Genomic DNA, 14,046 nt, shown 5'->3' on the forward strand with positions numbered 1-14,046 from the left:
TTTATTTGAGAGAGACAGAGAGAGAGAGGTGCAGTGTGAGCAAGCAGGGGAGGGGCAGAGAGAGAGAGGGAGACACAGAATCTGAAGCAGGCTCCAGGCTCCGAGCTGTCAGCACAGAGCCTGGCACGGGGCTCAAACTCATGAACCATGAGATCATGACCTGAGCTGAAGTCGGACGCTTAACCAACTGAGCCACCCAGGCACCCCTGGCTAAACCGTATTTAAGACAAGAGCTACCAGGACTTCTGGGACGTGTATTTAACAACTTTCCCTCATTCTTTTGAGAAAACTTCTGAAATGGTTTACCCTGCATCCAAGACCGTTGTTAGCACCACTCAACACCCAAACCCTCGGAATTCATAGTCCTCCCCAACCCCCAGTCACTATCCTGCAGGAGTATCACATTCACCCTTATACGCTTTGGTCTAGTTTGATGATCTCCTTTGTTGCCCAAAGGACCCTCGGCTTTGTCCTAAGGACATATTGGGGTACGGTTAGTCTTTGCAGATGGTTATGGGGCCACCGTAGAGCTTTACAAACCGTGGGACTATTGGCTACCCTGAGAGTGGTCCCTACTTTCTGTGATTGGTCTGTAATCCTCCACGGGGGATCAAGGCCAGGAGAACAGTCTGAGACGAATGGGAGCCTCCGCTGGAGACAGAACTAGCTAAAACACACTTGCCAACAGGAAGGCGATGGGACAGGTAAGGGGAGGTAGGGGAGGTGCTTAGTTCCTGCTGTCTGCCCCGCAGGCATCCTGGGGGCAGGGCGATGCAAACGGATTCAGACAGGGCTGTTTGGCAGTCGGAAAAGTTCCTTTTTCTTGAGGCCTAACTGAATTGGACTCTGTTTAAGATATTATTGTCTTGGTATTATAAAATCAATAGCCCTCACCCAGGATCTACGATTACAAATTCCAGGCAACCTGAGCCAGATGCAACCCATCAGTTCTTTTGGAATCAAGGAATATATAATAAAAAGGAGTAAACGACTGCTTTATTTAGAGCCACCTAATGCAATTAGCATCCCTCTTCTCCTCTGTCCTTAGATGGGCTGGGTTTGTGTCTGGAAATTAGCGATGAGTGAAGTTCGGAATGTCTGGTGGTTCATTTGGAATAGTTTATGCCATTTAATTTTATAGCCCATCACTCATGCAGACACTGCTCGGGGCACTTATTTTATAGCAATGGGAAGTGTTATAGTGAGGAGGAGGGAGGTAGTGGGGGAGGTGAAGAGAAAGGACTTGGATGAGTGTGTGTGGAAAGGCAGCATGTGGACCGGATATGTGGGGAGGGCCGCTCCAGTGCCACTGCAGGCACAGCATCGAGAGAGGAAACTTGAGGAGCAGTTCAGATAGGAGGTGGATCTCAAACAGGACTTCTGCTGGTGCTGCCGTGCTAAGTTATGTTTTCAGGTCCACGGAGACCAGGATGCATACTCTGATTTCCTGCCAAGGACACGATCAAGGGTGTGATGATAAAGAGCTGGCAGATATTTGAGGAAAGGGGAGTTCAGCGTATCCGAAGTTCTCACGTCCCTCACGCTCCTGGCACCGTCTCTCGCGATGTCCCTACTGGGGCAGCCTCTTGCAGGTCTGCCCTCGAACCTGGCCCAGGCGGCATCCAAAGGCACGCGTGTCCTTCACTCATCCCTTGATGTGCTTCCGACAGCCACTGTGTGTGGCTTGAAGCCAAAGAGGGGTGTATTCTGCTCCTGGTAAACTAAAACCCACCACCACGGATGGATAGGAAGACTGAAACCTAGAGAAATTTAGTGGATTATATCCCAAGATCAGAGGAGCTAATTAGCAGAGAGAGCGGAGAGCCATTCCTACCTACCCAGGCTTGACTGAACTTCCAAATCTCGGTGTGAGTTAAGCACACTGAGGCAGGGCAGCCAGTCCCAGACGTGTAGTACAAGCTGATGGTACCACGGCAGAGTGCGACACCAAGCCAACTTTACTAGTCCTGCGACGTGGGCAGGTCACCGTGGCCATCGGCCCTGGATTCTCAGTGTGCCCAGGGAGTCACTTGCGATTGTATCTGGGAAGCACCTGGTGTGGTGCCTGGCCACTGCGTACCAACAACGCCTGTCCCTGCCTCCTGACCAGAGCAGTCTCCTTGGTCGTCAAGGGTGGGGTGGGACATCCCAGAACGTCTGTGACTTAGCAAAGCCAGAAACAGGATGGCTAGCTGAAGCAGAGCAAAAAGCCCATCAAGCCTTGATTCCTCCTTCATGAGATTGTAAGGTCTTCTTTTATCTGAAATACCTTCCCATTTCCATCCTAGAGATGCTGATGTGCTGCCAATAAGGCCATTCAAATGATATGCACGCTCTCAATTTGGCTGATGTGAGGGGTTCTCCGAACCCTTGGGCTTCGATGCTCCTCATCTGCATTTTCTGACCCTCTCCCACCCGTCACTGGGGCAGCGGTAAGCCCCTCACCCCATCAGCTCCATAGAGTTAGGCCCTGGGGTGACCGTTCTTGGGCCCAGAATGCCCAAGTCAGCAGAACCCCAGCTGGTGATCCTGCAGCCTTAAGTGTGGGAAACCAGGTCCCCACTGGTCCTTGCCCCACAATTCCCTGATGCGTCCTTTCCCTAGGCCTACAGGTGCTGCTGCCCGAGTACCTGCGTGAGCGCTTTGTGGCGGCGGCACTCAGCTATATCACATGCAGCTCTGAGGGGGAGCTCGTCTGCAAGGAGAATGACTGTTGGTGCAAGTGCAGCCCCACCTTCCCAGAATGCAACTGTCCGGATGCTGACATCCAGGCCATGGAGGACAGCCTGCTGCAGATCCAGGACTCTTGGGTGACTCACAACCGGCAGTTTGAGGAGTCAGGTGAGCAGTTGGCGGGCCCACACTTCCCTGTCAATGGGACATGCTCTGAGGTGCGGGACTAGAAGGTGGGGAACTCACCTTGGATCCCGCCTCATCGGCTTACCTGTGTCCTTGGCCCCTACCAGGTTATCTCACAACCTCAAGTCTCAGGTGGTTGTCTTCTTGTTATCTGTGCAAACGGACGTGATCCCCACCAAAGACCTGCGTCACGAGGACTTAATGAGCTAATGTGGATATATCTGAGGGCATTAGGACTTGCCTGGTTTGATACACGTTTGCTACAGATTGCCTGTGCACAGGTGCACAAGGAATGTTTGCTGGATGAATGAAGTACGTAGAATAGTTCTATGAGGCACCCAGCACATGCTAGTCCTTGCTTGTTACACGTATAGCTAATAGCAAGGTTACCTTGAGATGCAGATTTAGGGCTTGGTTTTGAATCCTTGTTCTGGGTTCTGGTTTGAATGTTTGCGTCCCGCCCCCCCCCCCAAATTCATACGTTGAAAATATAATGCCCAGGGAGATGGGGGCCTTTGGGAGGTGATTAGGGATTAGTGCTCTTATAACAGAGGCCCCAGAGAGATCCTTCTCACCTTCCACCATGTGAAGACACAGTGAGAAGTGAGCCACACGTGACCCAGAGAGGGCCTTCCCCAGAACCTGACCGTGGTGGCATTCTGATCTTGGACTTCCAGCTTCTTGAACTGTGAGCAATAAACTTCTGTTGTTTATAAGCCACTCGGTCTGTGGTATTTTCTGAGAGCAGCCCCCAAAGACTGAGACACTCTGTTACTGACCAGCTTTGTGACCTTATGTGAGCCATGCAGCTTCAGAATACCGCCATTCCTCATCTGTAAGAGAGGGAAAGTGATAATAATAGGTGGATGGAAGGCTCATATGGGATAATGTAGATAAAATTAATGTATAACTATCTCTACCTGATACACTCATACATTTCAACACTAAATGAGTGATAGTTATGTGGATAGATATATCTCAGAAATATGTTGGGTTAAACAAAGTGAAAATGAAAAATGTTTTATATACATATTATGTGAATAATACTATGATACAATATTATTAAATATAACACATATTTAATACTATTTATATGATGCTTAAAAACATACTGGCCAATACTTAATGTTTTTACAGATAAACATATGCAGAAAACATTAAGAAATATAATGATAAAGAAAACACCCAAGAGAGTGGTTACATCAAGATGGGAGATAGAAGGGAAGTTTAGGGCCTTTGACTGTATATTTTCTTTGCAGAATTTCTCTAAAACAAAACAAAAGACTGAAGTCAATGTGGCAAAGTGGCTGAATCTAGTTGGTGGGCACATGGGAGTTTATTCTGTTACTCCCTGTGCTCTTTTGTAAGCTTACGTGTTTTATAAAAAAACCTACATACATGCTAGTTGTTAATGCCATCACTAGGTATGATTCTCCAACCACTGGGAAGGGGAAGAGGGGTATGAAGAACCAGGTGCTTGAGAAACCAGAATGAGCTGAGGCCCCAGGCATTGACATTTCAAGTCCTAGACAGGTAGTTAGTTGCTAAGGAGAACATTCCAGTCCCCCCAACACCAGCTGCACAGGAGTTGTGATGGTGGGATGTGTTCAATGATGCTTAATGTGGGGCATGACTTCGGGTGCTCACCACTGTGAGTCACTTACTGCTGAGTAAATGAGGGCTATCTGGGCCCCCATCAGGAGACAGTGGCTGCAGGTCCCAAGTAAAAGCAGATCTGGGCATAAATTCAGCCAATGTGTTGTGCCCAGGAAGCTCTGGGAAGAGCACAGACTTGGAGTAGGCAGCAAGGACCAGAAAGCATCTTGCTTCTGGATTAGCTACAGGAAAGAATGGGTGTCTGGCCCAGAGGTGAAGCTTGAAAGAGACAAAGGGTATTCCAGAGTCAGAGAGAAGGATGTGGACAGGAGCAGCTGGTCTCAGGGACTGGAAATTTTCTAAGAAGCTTTCTGAGCTGGGTGCTCAGTCTCCCTGGGTCCACATTTGCCGGCTGTGCCTGCCTTCCACCTTCCACAGGATGTTGTGGTGTCACTGAAGAATACCAGCCTGTGACAGTGTTGTGAATGACTTACAGGAAGTTATAAAGGGAGAAAGTGGTACATCCCAAGGTCATTGGCAAAAGCGTGACCTCTGGCCTGCTTGGGTTGTGATGGAAATCTGTTTTGAAATTCAGAAGCATATAAGGGACAGGAAAGATGGAAAAGAATCCTGAAGCTCTGTTTTATGGCATGTTATTTATTTTCCAAATAAAGCAGTTTAAAAAGAAATCTATACAAGGGCCTGGGAGAATGGCTATGGAGCCTCTTTCCTCAGGCAATGAGTCCGGAGGGCCGGCGGGGTCTGGGGAGCGCCCTGCCGTCCCAGAGTCTGCGTGACTCCCCCTCAGCTCAGCTCTGCGTCCTTGCCCACAGAGGAATTCCAGGCCCTGCTGAAAAGGCTGCCCGGAGACAGGTTCCTGAACTCCACAGCCATCTCCCAGTTCTGGGCCATGGACAGCAGCCTTCAGCACCGCTACCAGCAGCTGGGAGCCAGCTTGAAATTGCTGTTCAAGAAGACCCACCGGATTGTCCGCAGGCTCTTCAACCTCTGCAAGCGCTGCCACCGGCAGCCTCGCTTCCGCCTGCCCAAGGAGAGGTGAGCACCCCAGCTACCCGGGCCCAAGCCTGGCACCTTCCCCTGAGGCTGCTGAGGCCGGGGGGCCCTCTGTCCAGCATGGCAGATCTGGCGGCGGTGACCCATATGAGGCCTTTTAGATCCTCTGCTCTCTTCACCTACTTGTGACTTGTGTCTGACATCAGAGAGAGCAAACAGAGGCTGATTTTACTTTTTATAAATTATAGTATATTCAAATGTTATTCTAGTCATGCTCTAATTCTCACTCATTTCTATTTTAAGAAGTTTTTTCAGGAAACAGAGGGGTGGAGTTGAAGCTCACACACCAATTACATACAGTGAGAATATACACACATTGGGTTGCTTCAAACAAGGGATTAGTTCTGAGTCACAAAAGGAAAGAAAGCTGAGCCCCACCCCAACCCCGCCCTCAGGAGCAGAGGCAGGCTGTATCATCATAGGCACTCACTGCACATCCACTCACACGCTCGTTTACTCAACAAGTGCACACTGCGTATCCTAATATTAGGCAGTGTGTGTGTGTGTGGGTCCTCGGGAAGACATAATAAATATATAGAAACACAAAAACTATAAAATGATACCTATGTGGCAGCCAGTTAAATCCACATTCGTGGAACATAAATCAGAGGCATGGTCTAGTAAAAGCAAAAGCCCGAGAGAAGAGCTACCTTCGAGAAGGAAGTCTCGGCCAGCTTGTGTGGGAGAAGATAGAAATGGTACACGGAGACGGGGCCTTGCAGGGCGTGGAGGCTGCCTCGCAACCCGGAGATGCGGCTCTGACAGAGGCACCTGTAAGAAGGGAAGCGTCAGTGGAGAACCTAGACTAGCAGAGGCTTTTGAGAGGGGTTCACTTTTTTTTTTTTTTTTTTTTTTTTTTTTTTCAAGAAATCACTATTAAATGCTTACCAAGCGCCAGGAACAATCCTGGTTTCTGAGAACATGTCGGTGAAGAATAATGCAGTGTTCCTGCTCTCGTGGCATTTTCAGAGAAGCCATCTGTGAACAGGGAAACAATAAACAATAATTTCCAATCCTGATCCTTGCTGTGGATTATATAAAAACAGGCTGATGTGATAGCGAGCGACTGGGTGGTTCTTTCAAAAAGGGTGTCACAGAAGACCTCTTTGAGGAGGTATCACAGGAGCGGAAATCTAAGTCTAAAGAGGGAGCCAGCCATAGAAAATTCCTCTTCGTGGTGAAAGAGTGACAGAAGCAGTGGGAACAGGAAGGACAGGGATGGTAAGTGGGAAAGCAATGGATGGGAGTTGGGAAGTTTGGAGAACTAGGGATCGGACGGTCTTATTTAAAAAGCTGAAAACTACGTTAGATGTTTTGGTACAGAGGGTGTGGGAGATCTTCTATAGGCTTTTGAATAAGCGAAGGAAGTGGTACTTGGGAGGGATGAGCCCGGCTGCTGCCAGTACAAGTCTGATGTCAAGTATTTCTGGTGCTGATCCATCAGACAGACGCTGAGCTCTAGGCCTTACTCGATCATTCCAGAGTGGTGCAGTAGGGTTTCCATCATTCAGAGAACTCGGGGCTTTTATCTTTCTCATTACCTTCCCTGCCTATTAGTCAGTCTCCTCCTACCCTCAGGAGAGACGCCAAAGTGTGTCTCTGTGTGATTCTTTATTCATTCTTACCTCCCTTCCCAAAGGTCCTTGCCCTATTGGTGGAATCGCATCCAGTCCCTCCTCTACTGTGGAGAAAGCACCTTCCCCGGCACCTTCCTGGAACAGAGCCACAGCTGCACCTGCCCCTATGACCAGTCTTCCTGCCAGGGCCCCATCCCCTGTGCCTTGGGCGAAGGGCCCGCATGTGCCCACTGTGCTCCGGACAACAGCACGCGCTGTGGGGGCTGTAACCCAGGCTACGTGCTGGCCCAGGGGTTGTGCCGGCCAGAGGTGGCTGAGTCCCTGGAGAACTTTCTGGGGCTGGAGACAGACCTGCAGGACCTGGAGCTGAAGTACCTGTTGCAGAAGCGGGACAGCCGCATCGAGGTGCACTCCATCTTCATCAGCAACGACATGCGTCTGGGCAGCTGGTTTGACCCTTCCTGGAGGAAGCGCATGCTGCTCACGCTGAAGAGTAACAAGTACAAGCCTGGGCTGGTGCACGTGATGCTGGCCTTGTCCCTGCAGATCTGCCTCACCAAGAACAGCACCCTGGAGCCTGTCATGGCCATCTACGTCAACCCGTTTGGGGGCAGCCACTCTGAGAGCTGGTTCATGCCTGTGAATGAGGGCAGCTTCCCCGACTGGGAAAGGACTAACGTGGACGCAGCTGCCCAGTGCCAAAACTGGACTATCACCTTGGGGAACAGGTGGAAGACCTTCTTTGAGACAGTCCATGTTTACCTACGGAGCCGAATCAAGTCCCTGGATGACAGCTCCAATGAGACAATCTACTACGAGCCCCTGGAGATGACCGATCCCTCCAAGAACTTGGGCTACATGAAAATCAACACCTTGCAGGTCTTTGGCTACAGCCTCCCCTTTGACCCGGATGCTATCCGGGACTTAATTCTCCAGTTAGACTACCCGTACACTCAAGGTTCCCAGGACTCTGCCCTCTTGCAGCTTATAGAGCTTAGGGACCGGGTAAACCAGCTCTCTCCCCCGGGCAAAGTCCGGCTTGACCTTTTCTCCTGCTTGCTCCGGCATCGGCTCAAGCTGGCCAACAACGAGGTGGGCAGGATCCAGTCCTCCCTGAGGGCTTTCAATTCCAAGCTGCCAAACCCTGTGGAGTATGAGACAGGCAAACTGTGTAGCTAATGGGGGCCCCACTCCAGTGCTGGGCAGGGAGGTGATCCATGAATCCAGGGTGCAAAGATCATCCAAGCCCTCACCTTAGTGCCAACAGGGTTCTCCCTTGAGACTTTCCGCACCCAGCCGATGGGACCTCAGGGCTTGGACTAAAGCAGGCAGGAGAGAAAGAGACCATCACCACACATGTGTACACGCTCACCATGTGCGTGCACACACGCGCGCGCATACACATACACTCTCTCACACAGGGAGGCTACGACTCAGCAGCCTCGAATCTGTGAAGTCGGTGCTTTCAAATGCATGCAGTTGAAGGAGAGGAGCCAAGGGAGAGATTAAGAAAAAGAACCAGCCAAACCATAAAAACAAAATCCTTAAAAAGTGATTCTTATCATTCAAGAAAGCAAGAGGGGGCATGGGGGTAGGAACAGGAGCAGTTCCCCCTCCCCCACCATCGAGTCACTTTTGTATTCTTTTTAACCAGGTTTCTTAAAATGGCGTTGTTTCGTGATCCCCCCAGCGTTGGTTCTTACTTTTTGTATGCTGCCTCCTCTGTGCCCTCCCAGACACTGACTGCTTCTCAAGCCGGCTCCCCTGAGACACTCAAGGTGACACCAACAGAGGACCGTAAAGGCAGACAGGCAGGCTTGCTCTGCTCTCCACTCCTCCCTCCCTCCAGCCCCCTTGCTTCCTCAGCCCCCCTACTTTGTTCCACATTCCCCTCGTGGTCCAGCCGGAACTCCTCTTCCAATGGCACCTGTCCTGTCCAAGAAAGCAGCTCTGTCAAGTTAGAAAGAGACAATGTATAGGGAAATGTTCTTTTTTAAAAACAAAACAAAAATATTTATTTTGTGATTGTTTTCTTTGTCAATCTGCTCCAGCCACATGAACGTATGAGTAAAAGTTTACTTGGTTTAATATATTTTCTTAAAAGGCCTTTTTTAGGGGAAAACAGAAAAGAGAAAACAAAAGAAGATTATGGTTCCCTGGGCTGCCTGGATTTTTTTTTTTAATTGCTCTGTGTGTGATACATGGACATCCATGGATGGTGGATAGGCCGTGGGGGAGGCTGGTTGATTAGTGTGTTTTCAAAAGAGAATGCATGTCTGGCTTGACTGGGGTGTGTGTGGCGGGGGTTGTTACATGAAGAATGGAGTGATGCAGAACTCCGGGTCCCGGAGTTATCTGGCTACCCTGCCCCCTCTTCCTAGACAGGAGAACTAACACAAGTCCTACAGCCAGGACTCCTTGCTATCAGAGGAGTGATGTGAAGGTCCCTGCTCACAGGGGAGCTGCAGCCTCTGCGTTGGGCAAATGTGTACTGAGGCGGGCTGGGGGTAGGGGGGAGGGCTCCTCTTTGCCAACACTGCTGCAGGCATCAGGAGAGTTTCCCATACTCAGCATCTTCTAGTCTGTGATCGCCTTTTGAAGAAACTGGGAAGGACGCAGACATGGCATTGGTTTTCTCTACTCTGGTTACCACTTTCCCAGCCTAAAAAGCAGGCTGGATGTATGCCACACAGAATGAGGCATCATTCTCCCCAGAGTGCCTCCCCCAGGTGGTCCGAGAAGCATTTCACAGCAGATCTCTTGGAGAACCACTTCCTCTCTACTCTCCACAGGTTCCAATTTCTTCAGGCGAAAGTCACCACATAAATACTAAGTACTCCATTCCCTACATGGGCTATATCTCAGTTGGTACAAAATGAACTGGGAGACAGAAAGGATGGTTGTGTCTATGCACCCAAGAGCCTTCGACGTTTATTGCTGCATAGAGAAGAATTCAGCATCATATTTAATCATTGTACCCTATCTCAATCCACAACGACCTGAAATCCTTGGTAGACAAGCAGCCTCCAGCATTTCTTTCTTCAAAGTTCCCCTGGAGGCTTCTAGGGCAGAAATCCAGAGTGATGGGATAACCTAGGGGGTAATGCACATATTGGCTATTTCTACTGGGCCACTGCTTGCTTTCACGAATTTGTACCAAGCCACTCATCTGTGGAAGATGGAACCAGCAGATGTCCTCTTCATCAATGGGGTACTGATGTGCCAGAGGAGTATGCTTTGGTTGGGAAGGGGGTTGCAAGCGGTAGGAAGGCATTGATACTTTCCACTGACAGGGTTTGAGAGGTGCAAGAGAGATCCCAGAGTCTGATTTTAGCACTGACTGTGCATGTCTCCACGCTGCAGGACTGGGTGGGCACATGCTTTCACCCATGAATTAATGGCAAACCATGTACAGCAATATTCAGAGTGAGGAGGAAAGCAGTTGAGAATGTGCCGTGCACAAAGTTAGCAGTGAGCACCTTCAGTACCATGAAGGTAATTGCTCCGGTGAGAAGAGAGTCAGTATGTGGGGGCTCACGTCTTACCTGGGCCGGTCCCACAGTTGAGGGGTAGGAAACCTTAGCTATCAGTCTCTGAATCAGACCAGACTGGGGGAAAAGCATACCTATAGAGTTATTAGAAGGATGTTGTGTCTCCTTATTTTAGGAAGGCTCTGGAAAGATGATGGTGTGACATACTCAGGTTTTAGAAACAGATGCACCCAATCACAAAGATTTCCACTTCTTGCCTGCTAGAAGGCTTAAACCATGAAGCTGAGTTTATCAACTCCACTTAAAAGTACTATTACACATTGGTAAATATTTAGGAGTGCCCTTATAAACCCAGATGTAAGTACCATATTGATAGAAGGCCTAAAATACATTATTAATCACAGTAGAAGGAATGTTTATATTTGACCTACTCATCTGTTCTCTGTGATGGATGCCTGACTCTTGTGAGACAGTGATGGGTGTCTGGTGTACCAGAGCTTGGATCAAAGCAACAGACCAAAGATTTTGCTTCTAGAAAGCAGGTGGAAGACAGTGGGGGTGGCGGGGGTAGTAAAGTATGGACAAGATTCCTTAAGAGATTTTTAAAGGCTTGAGACCACACATTCAGCACAGAGGTTCTCAGAAAGCTAGGCTAAGAATGCCATAATACAAAAAGGCTGTCCCAGTCAAAATTGTCACCTTGAAAGTCTACAATAATCAGAAGATGTGAACAACCTATTCTTATACACAGTTGAAAATAAAGAATTGTCATTAATTAATTAGTCCTGGGCTGTCAATGTTGGTGAACTGAATGGAGAAGTAAGAGACAAATGGATATAACAATCAGGAATCCAGGCCTTAATTGTAACCCCAAAGAATGAATACATCAAAAGCTAATCTGCCCTAATGCTCGAGACTAATACCTCTAATACTAAATAACATATTTAATCCCCCGTGCTAATAATAATAATGCTAAGCTCTGTAAGCATATTCATGCATTGACAGCCAAACATAAATGAAGATCTCTTCAAATACAGGGCATCACAAATAGTTCAGATTCCATTCTTGGCTTCTTTTCACAAATATGAAAATAGTGGTCATGATGGGGAGAGCTGCCTTATGAGTAGATGGAATATATTGCCTACAGAATGTCCTGCCCCCAAATATCACCTTCAAAGCCTGTAATTTCATCATGCAAGTCTGCTCTCTTGTATATAAGAGAGAGATTTCTTTGCCATTGTATTTTGTATGAAAATTAAAATGCCCTTAGGAAGAAATAAGTCTTAGAAGCTAACCCACTGGCAAAATAGAGGATTAGATTTTTGGAGCTAGAAGATTTTTTGAGGTCATCCAGTCCTACCCATTTCTGACATGAGGGGGAAGAGGTTACAGCACTTGCCTGAGGTTGTATCTATCAGAAGGGGAGAAGTTCAGTCTTTCATCTCTACCTCTCTCTTCCAGTAAATGACATTTGGGTCCTAGGGGGTGACAGAGACCCAGTTTCAGGGCTTGGGAGTATGAGGGTGGGGAAAGGAAGACACATTTCTGGGAAGGAGAGGAGAACTTCCGAGAGGTGGGAGAATCCTCACATCTTTTCCTGGGAGTGATTCTAACAAAAGTAATCAGCTGCTGTAGCAATTGAAAGGAAAAGACTTAAGTCTCTCCCCTGAGAAGATTTAAGCATGGGGTAGACATATTTCCATCCAAGGCTGGAGATGCAGGGATCAATTTGCTGGTTTCCTGATAACTCTATCAGCTCAGTGATTTTTAATTACAGCATCCTGCCTCCAATTTCTTGCTGTTTTCTCTACCATCAGTTTGAGTTTGAATACCATTACAAATCTGATAACTTCTGCAAAACATCTTTATTGTGAAGGGTAGAGATGTCTGGGTAACAACAACATGCAAAGGCTCTAGGCTGTGCAGTCACTGTGGTAAACATATGACCTAGGTCTAGGGCCACGGCAGAGAACAGTAATGAGGCAATACACTCTGCTGTGCACTGAGAGTGCTTGTTCTGTCTAGCAGTAGAGCAAGAATACAGACCAAAGGAGCCACTGAGACACAACAGGCCTATGCTCCTGGCCTGGCAGGATAAGTTGAGAAATTCAGGTTCTGTGACTGGCTATAGACACATTCCCTTTTTAGAGTCTTGTTCAGCTTCTGCCACCAGCCAGCTCTATAACTGTCAGCAGGTCACTTGACTTTCTTACACAGATACTAGGGGTCCTTCTGGTGCTATCCTTTCATGCCGTTGAAGGCAGTATGGCCCAGGAGACAGTGCAGGCCATTAAGTCAGACCTGAATTGACATGTTGGCTCTGCACTTATATTTAAGTGATCTTAATTCTTGACTTATCCCCTTATGTGTAACCCAAACACTTCACCCCCTAAGATTTCCCTAAGGCTTTTCTTTCCGTTCTCTTTCTGGATGCTCACCTCTCTGCATACTTTTGCCGAGTCCTCTCCAGCTTGCAGAATACATATATACCTTCAATTCCCTAAAACTAAATCCCATTTCCTTCCTCTTTCCCTTCATCCTTCCCTCTTTCCTTCCCTCCCTTCCTTCCTCCCTCCCTATGGTAAGTGCTAGGCTCTAGGATAGGTGCAGAATAGTCAATACCTCTATGTGTTTCTGGGCCACGGAGAATTGTAAAATATAATGTAGGGGATGGAGATGCAGACACAATCCAGAGTGGCGCATTCTCTAGTAGAGATGTACAAAGTATTGATGATATACAGAGAGGGAGAAAATTACTCCCTGGGAGTCACTAATGACATTTGTTGCGAACCCTCTAATCACTATGGAAGCAATACCCCAGGTCTCCATATGTTTTACATGTCAGTGGAGGGAAAGACCTAACGTGCAATGTGTGTGCCCCCTCTCAGAGAGCAGAAAGGAGCAATGGCAGCAGCAGAGCCCCTCCCCCCGCCCCCGAAGGTACACACTACATCTGGTCGGTGCCATTATTTGGGACTCCCGAGCACCACATCAGCACCTTATTATTCCGTCCAAGGCACACTCAAAGGACAGCCAGGTCTGTTTGGTAGAGCAGCTGCCTCCACGCCTTGAGGGTGCAGTGTTCTGAAACCACTGCTTCTGCAACTTGAACGTGCATATGATTCACTTGCAGATTCTGATTCAGCGGGCCTGAGTAAGGCCCCAGATTCTGCACATCTAACAGCTCCCAGGTGATGCTAATGCAGCTGGTCCAAAGACCACACTTAGAGGAGACAGTTCCTAGAGAGCATGCCTGTCGTCTTCCTCAGCCCTCGGGATTCTAAAATGGGGGTCTACCAGAAACCGTAGGGGCTAAGAAGCCAAAAGGTCAATAATGTCTGGCGAGGAGGTGAGGTCCTCACTTATAAGAATCTTGGTGCTCTACTGGCATCCAATTTCTCAACCACACAGGAGCCAGGTATCTGACCTGTATATACTAGTGAGGTAAG

The 14,046-nt window shown here is 48.3% G+C and overlaps 2 protein-coding genes across 4 annotated transcripts in view; one reads left to right on the plus strand and one right to left on the minus strand.

Annotated features, from left to right (window-relative positions):
* The window catches only part of BRINP2 (BMP/retinoic acid inducible neural specific 2), a 127,476-nt gene extending 118,282 nt beyond the window's left edge, over positions 1 to 9,194 (plus strand). For all 3 annotated transcript variants that reach the window (XM_060643589.3, XM_060643588.3, XM_060643590.3), the window contains 3 exons: positions 2,605 to 2,841; positions 5,289 to 5,511; positions 7,169 to 9,194. In XM_060643589.3, coding sequence (XP_060499572.2) covers positions 2,605 to 2,841; positions 5,289 to 5,511; positions 7,169 to 8,285 — 1,577 coding nt within the window. In that variant the 3' untranslated portion in view covers positions 8,286 to 9,194. The remainder of the gene's footprint in view (positions 1 to 2,604; positions 2,842 to 5,288; positions 5,512 to 7,168) is intronic.
* LOC144614867 (uncharacterized) overlaps positions 8,337 to 14,046 on the minus strand; it is a 344,843-nt gene continuing 339,133 nt past the window's right edge. The window contains exons 13-14 of the mRNA XM_078440778.2: positions 8,982 to 9,056; positions 8,337 to 8,425 (exon numbers count right to left, since the gene is read on the minus strand). Of these exons, the coding sequence (XP_078296904.1) occupies positions 8,356 to 8,425; positions 8,982 to 9,056 (145 nt within the window). The 3' untranslated portion in view covers positions 8,337 to 8,355. The remainder of the gene's footprint in view (positions 8,426 to 8,981; positions 9,057 to 14,046) is intronic.

The sequence above is a fragment of the Panthera onca genome, chromosome F1 (assembly GCF_046562875.1).
Source record: "Panthera onca isolate mPanOnc1 chromosome F1, mPanOnc1 haplotype 2, whole genome shotgun sequence".
Lineage (NCBI taxonomy): Eukaryota > Metazoa > Chordata > Mammalia > Carnivora > Felidae > Panthera > Panthera onca.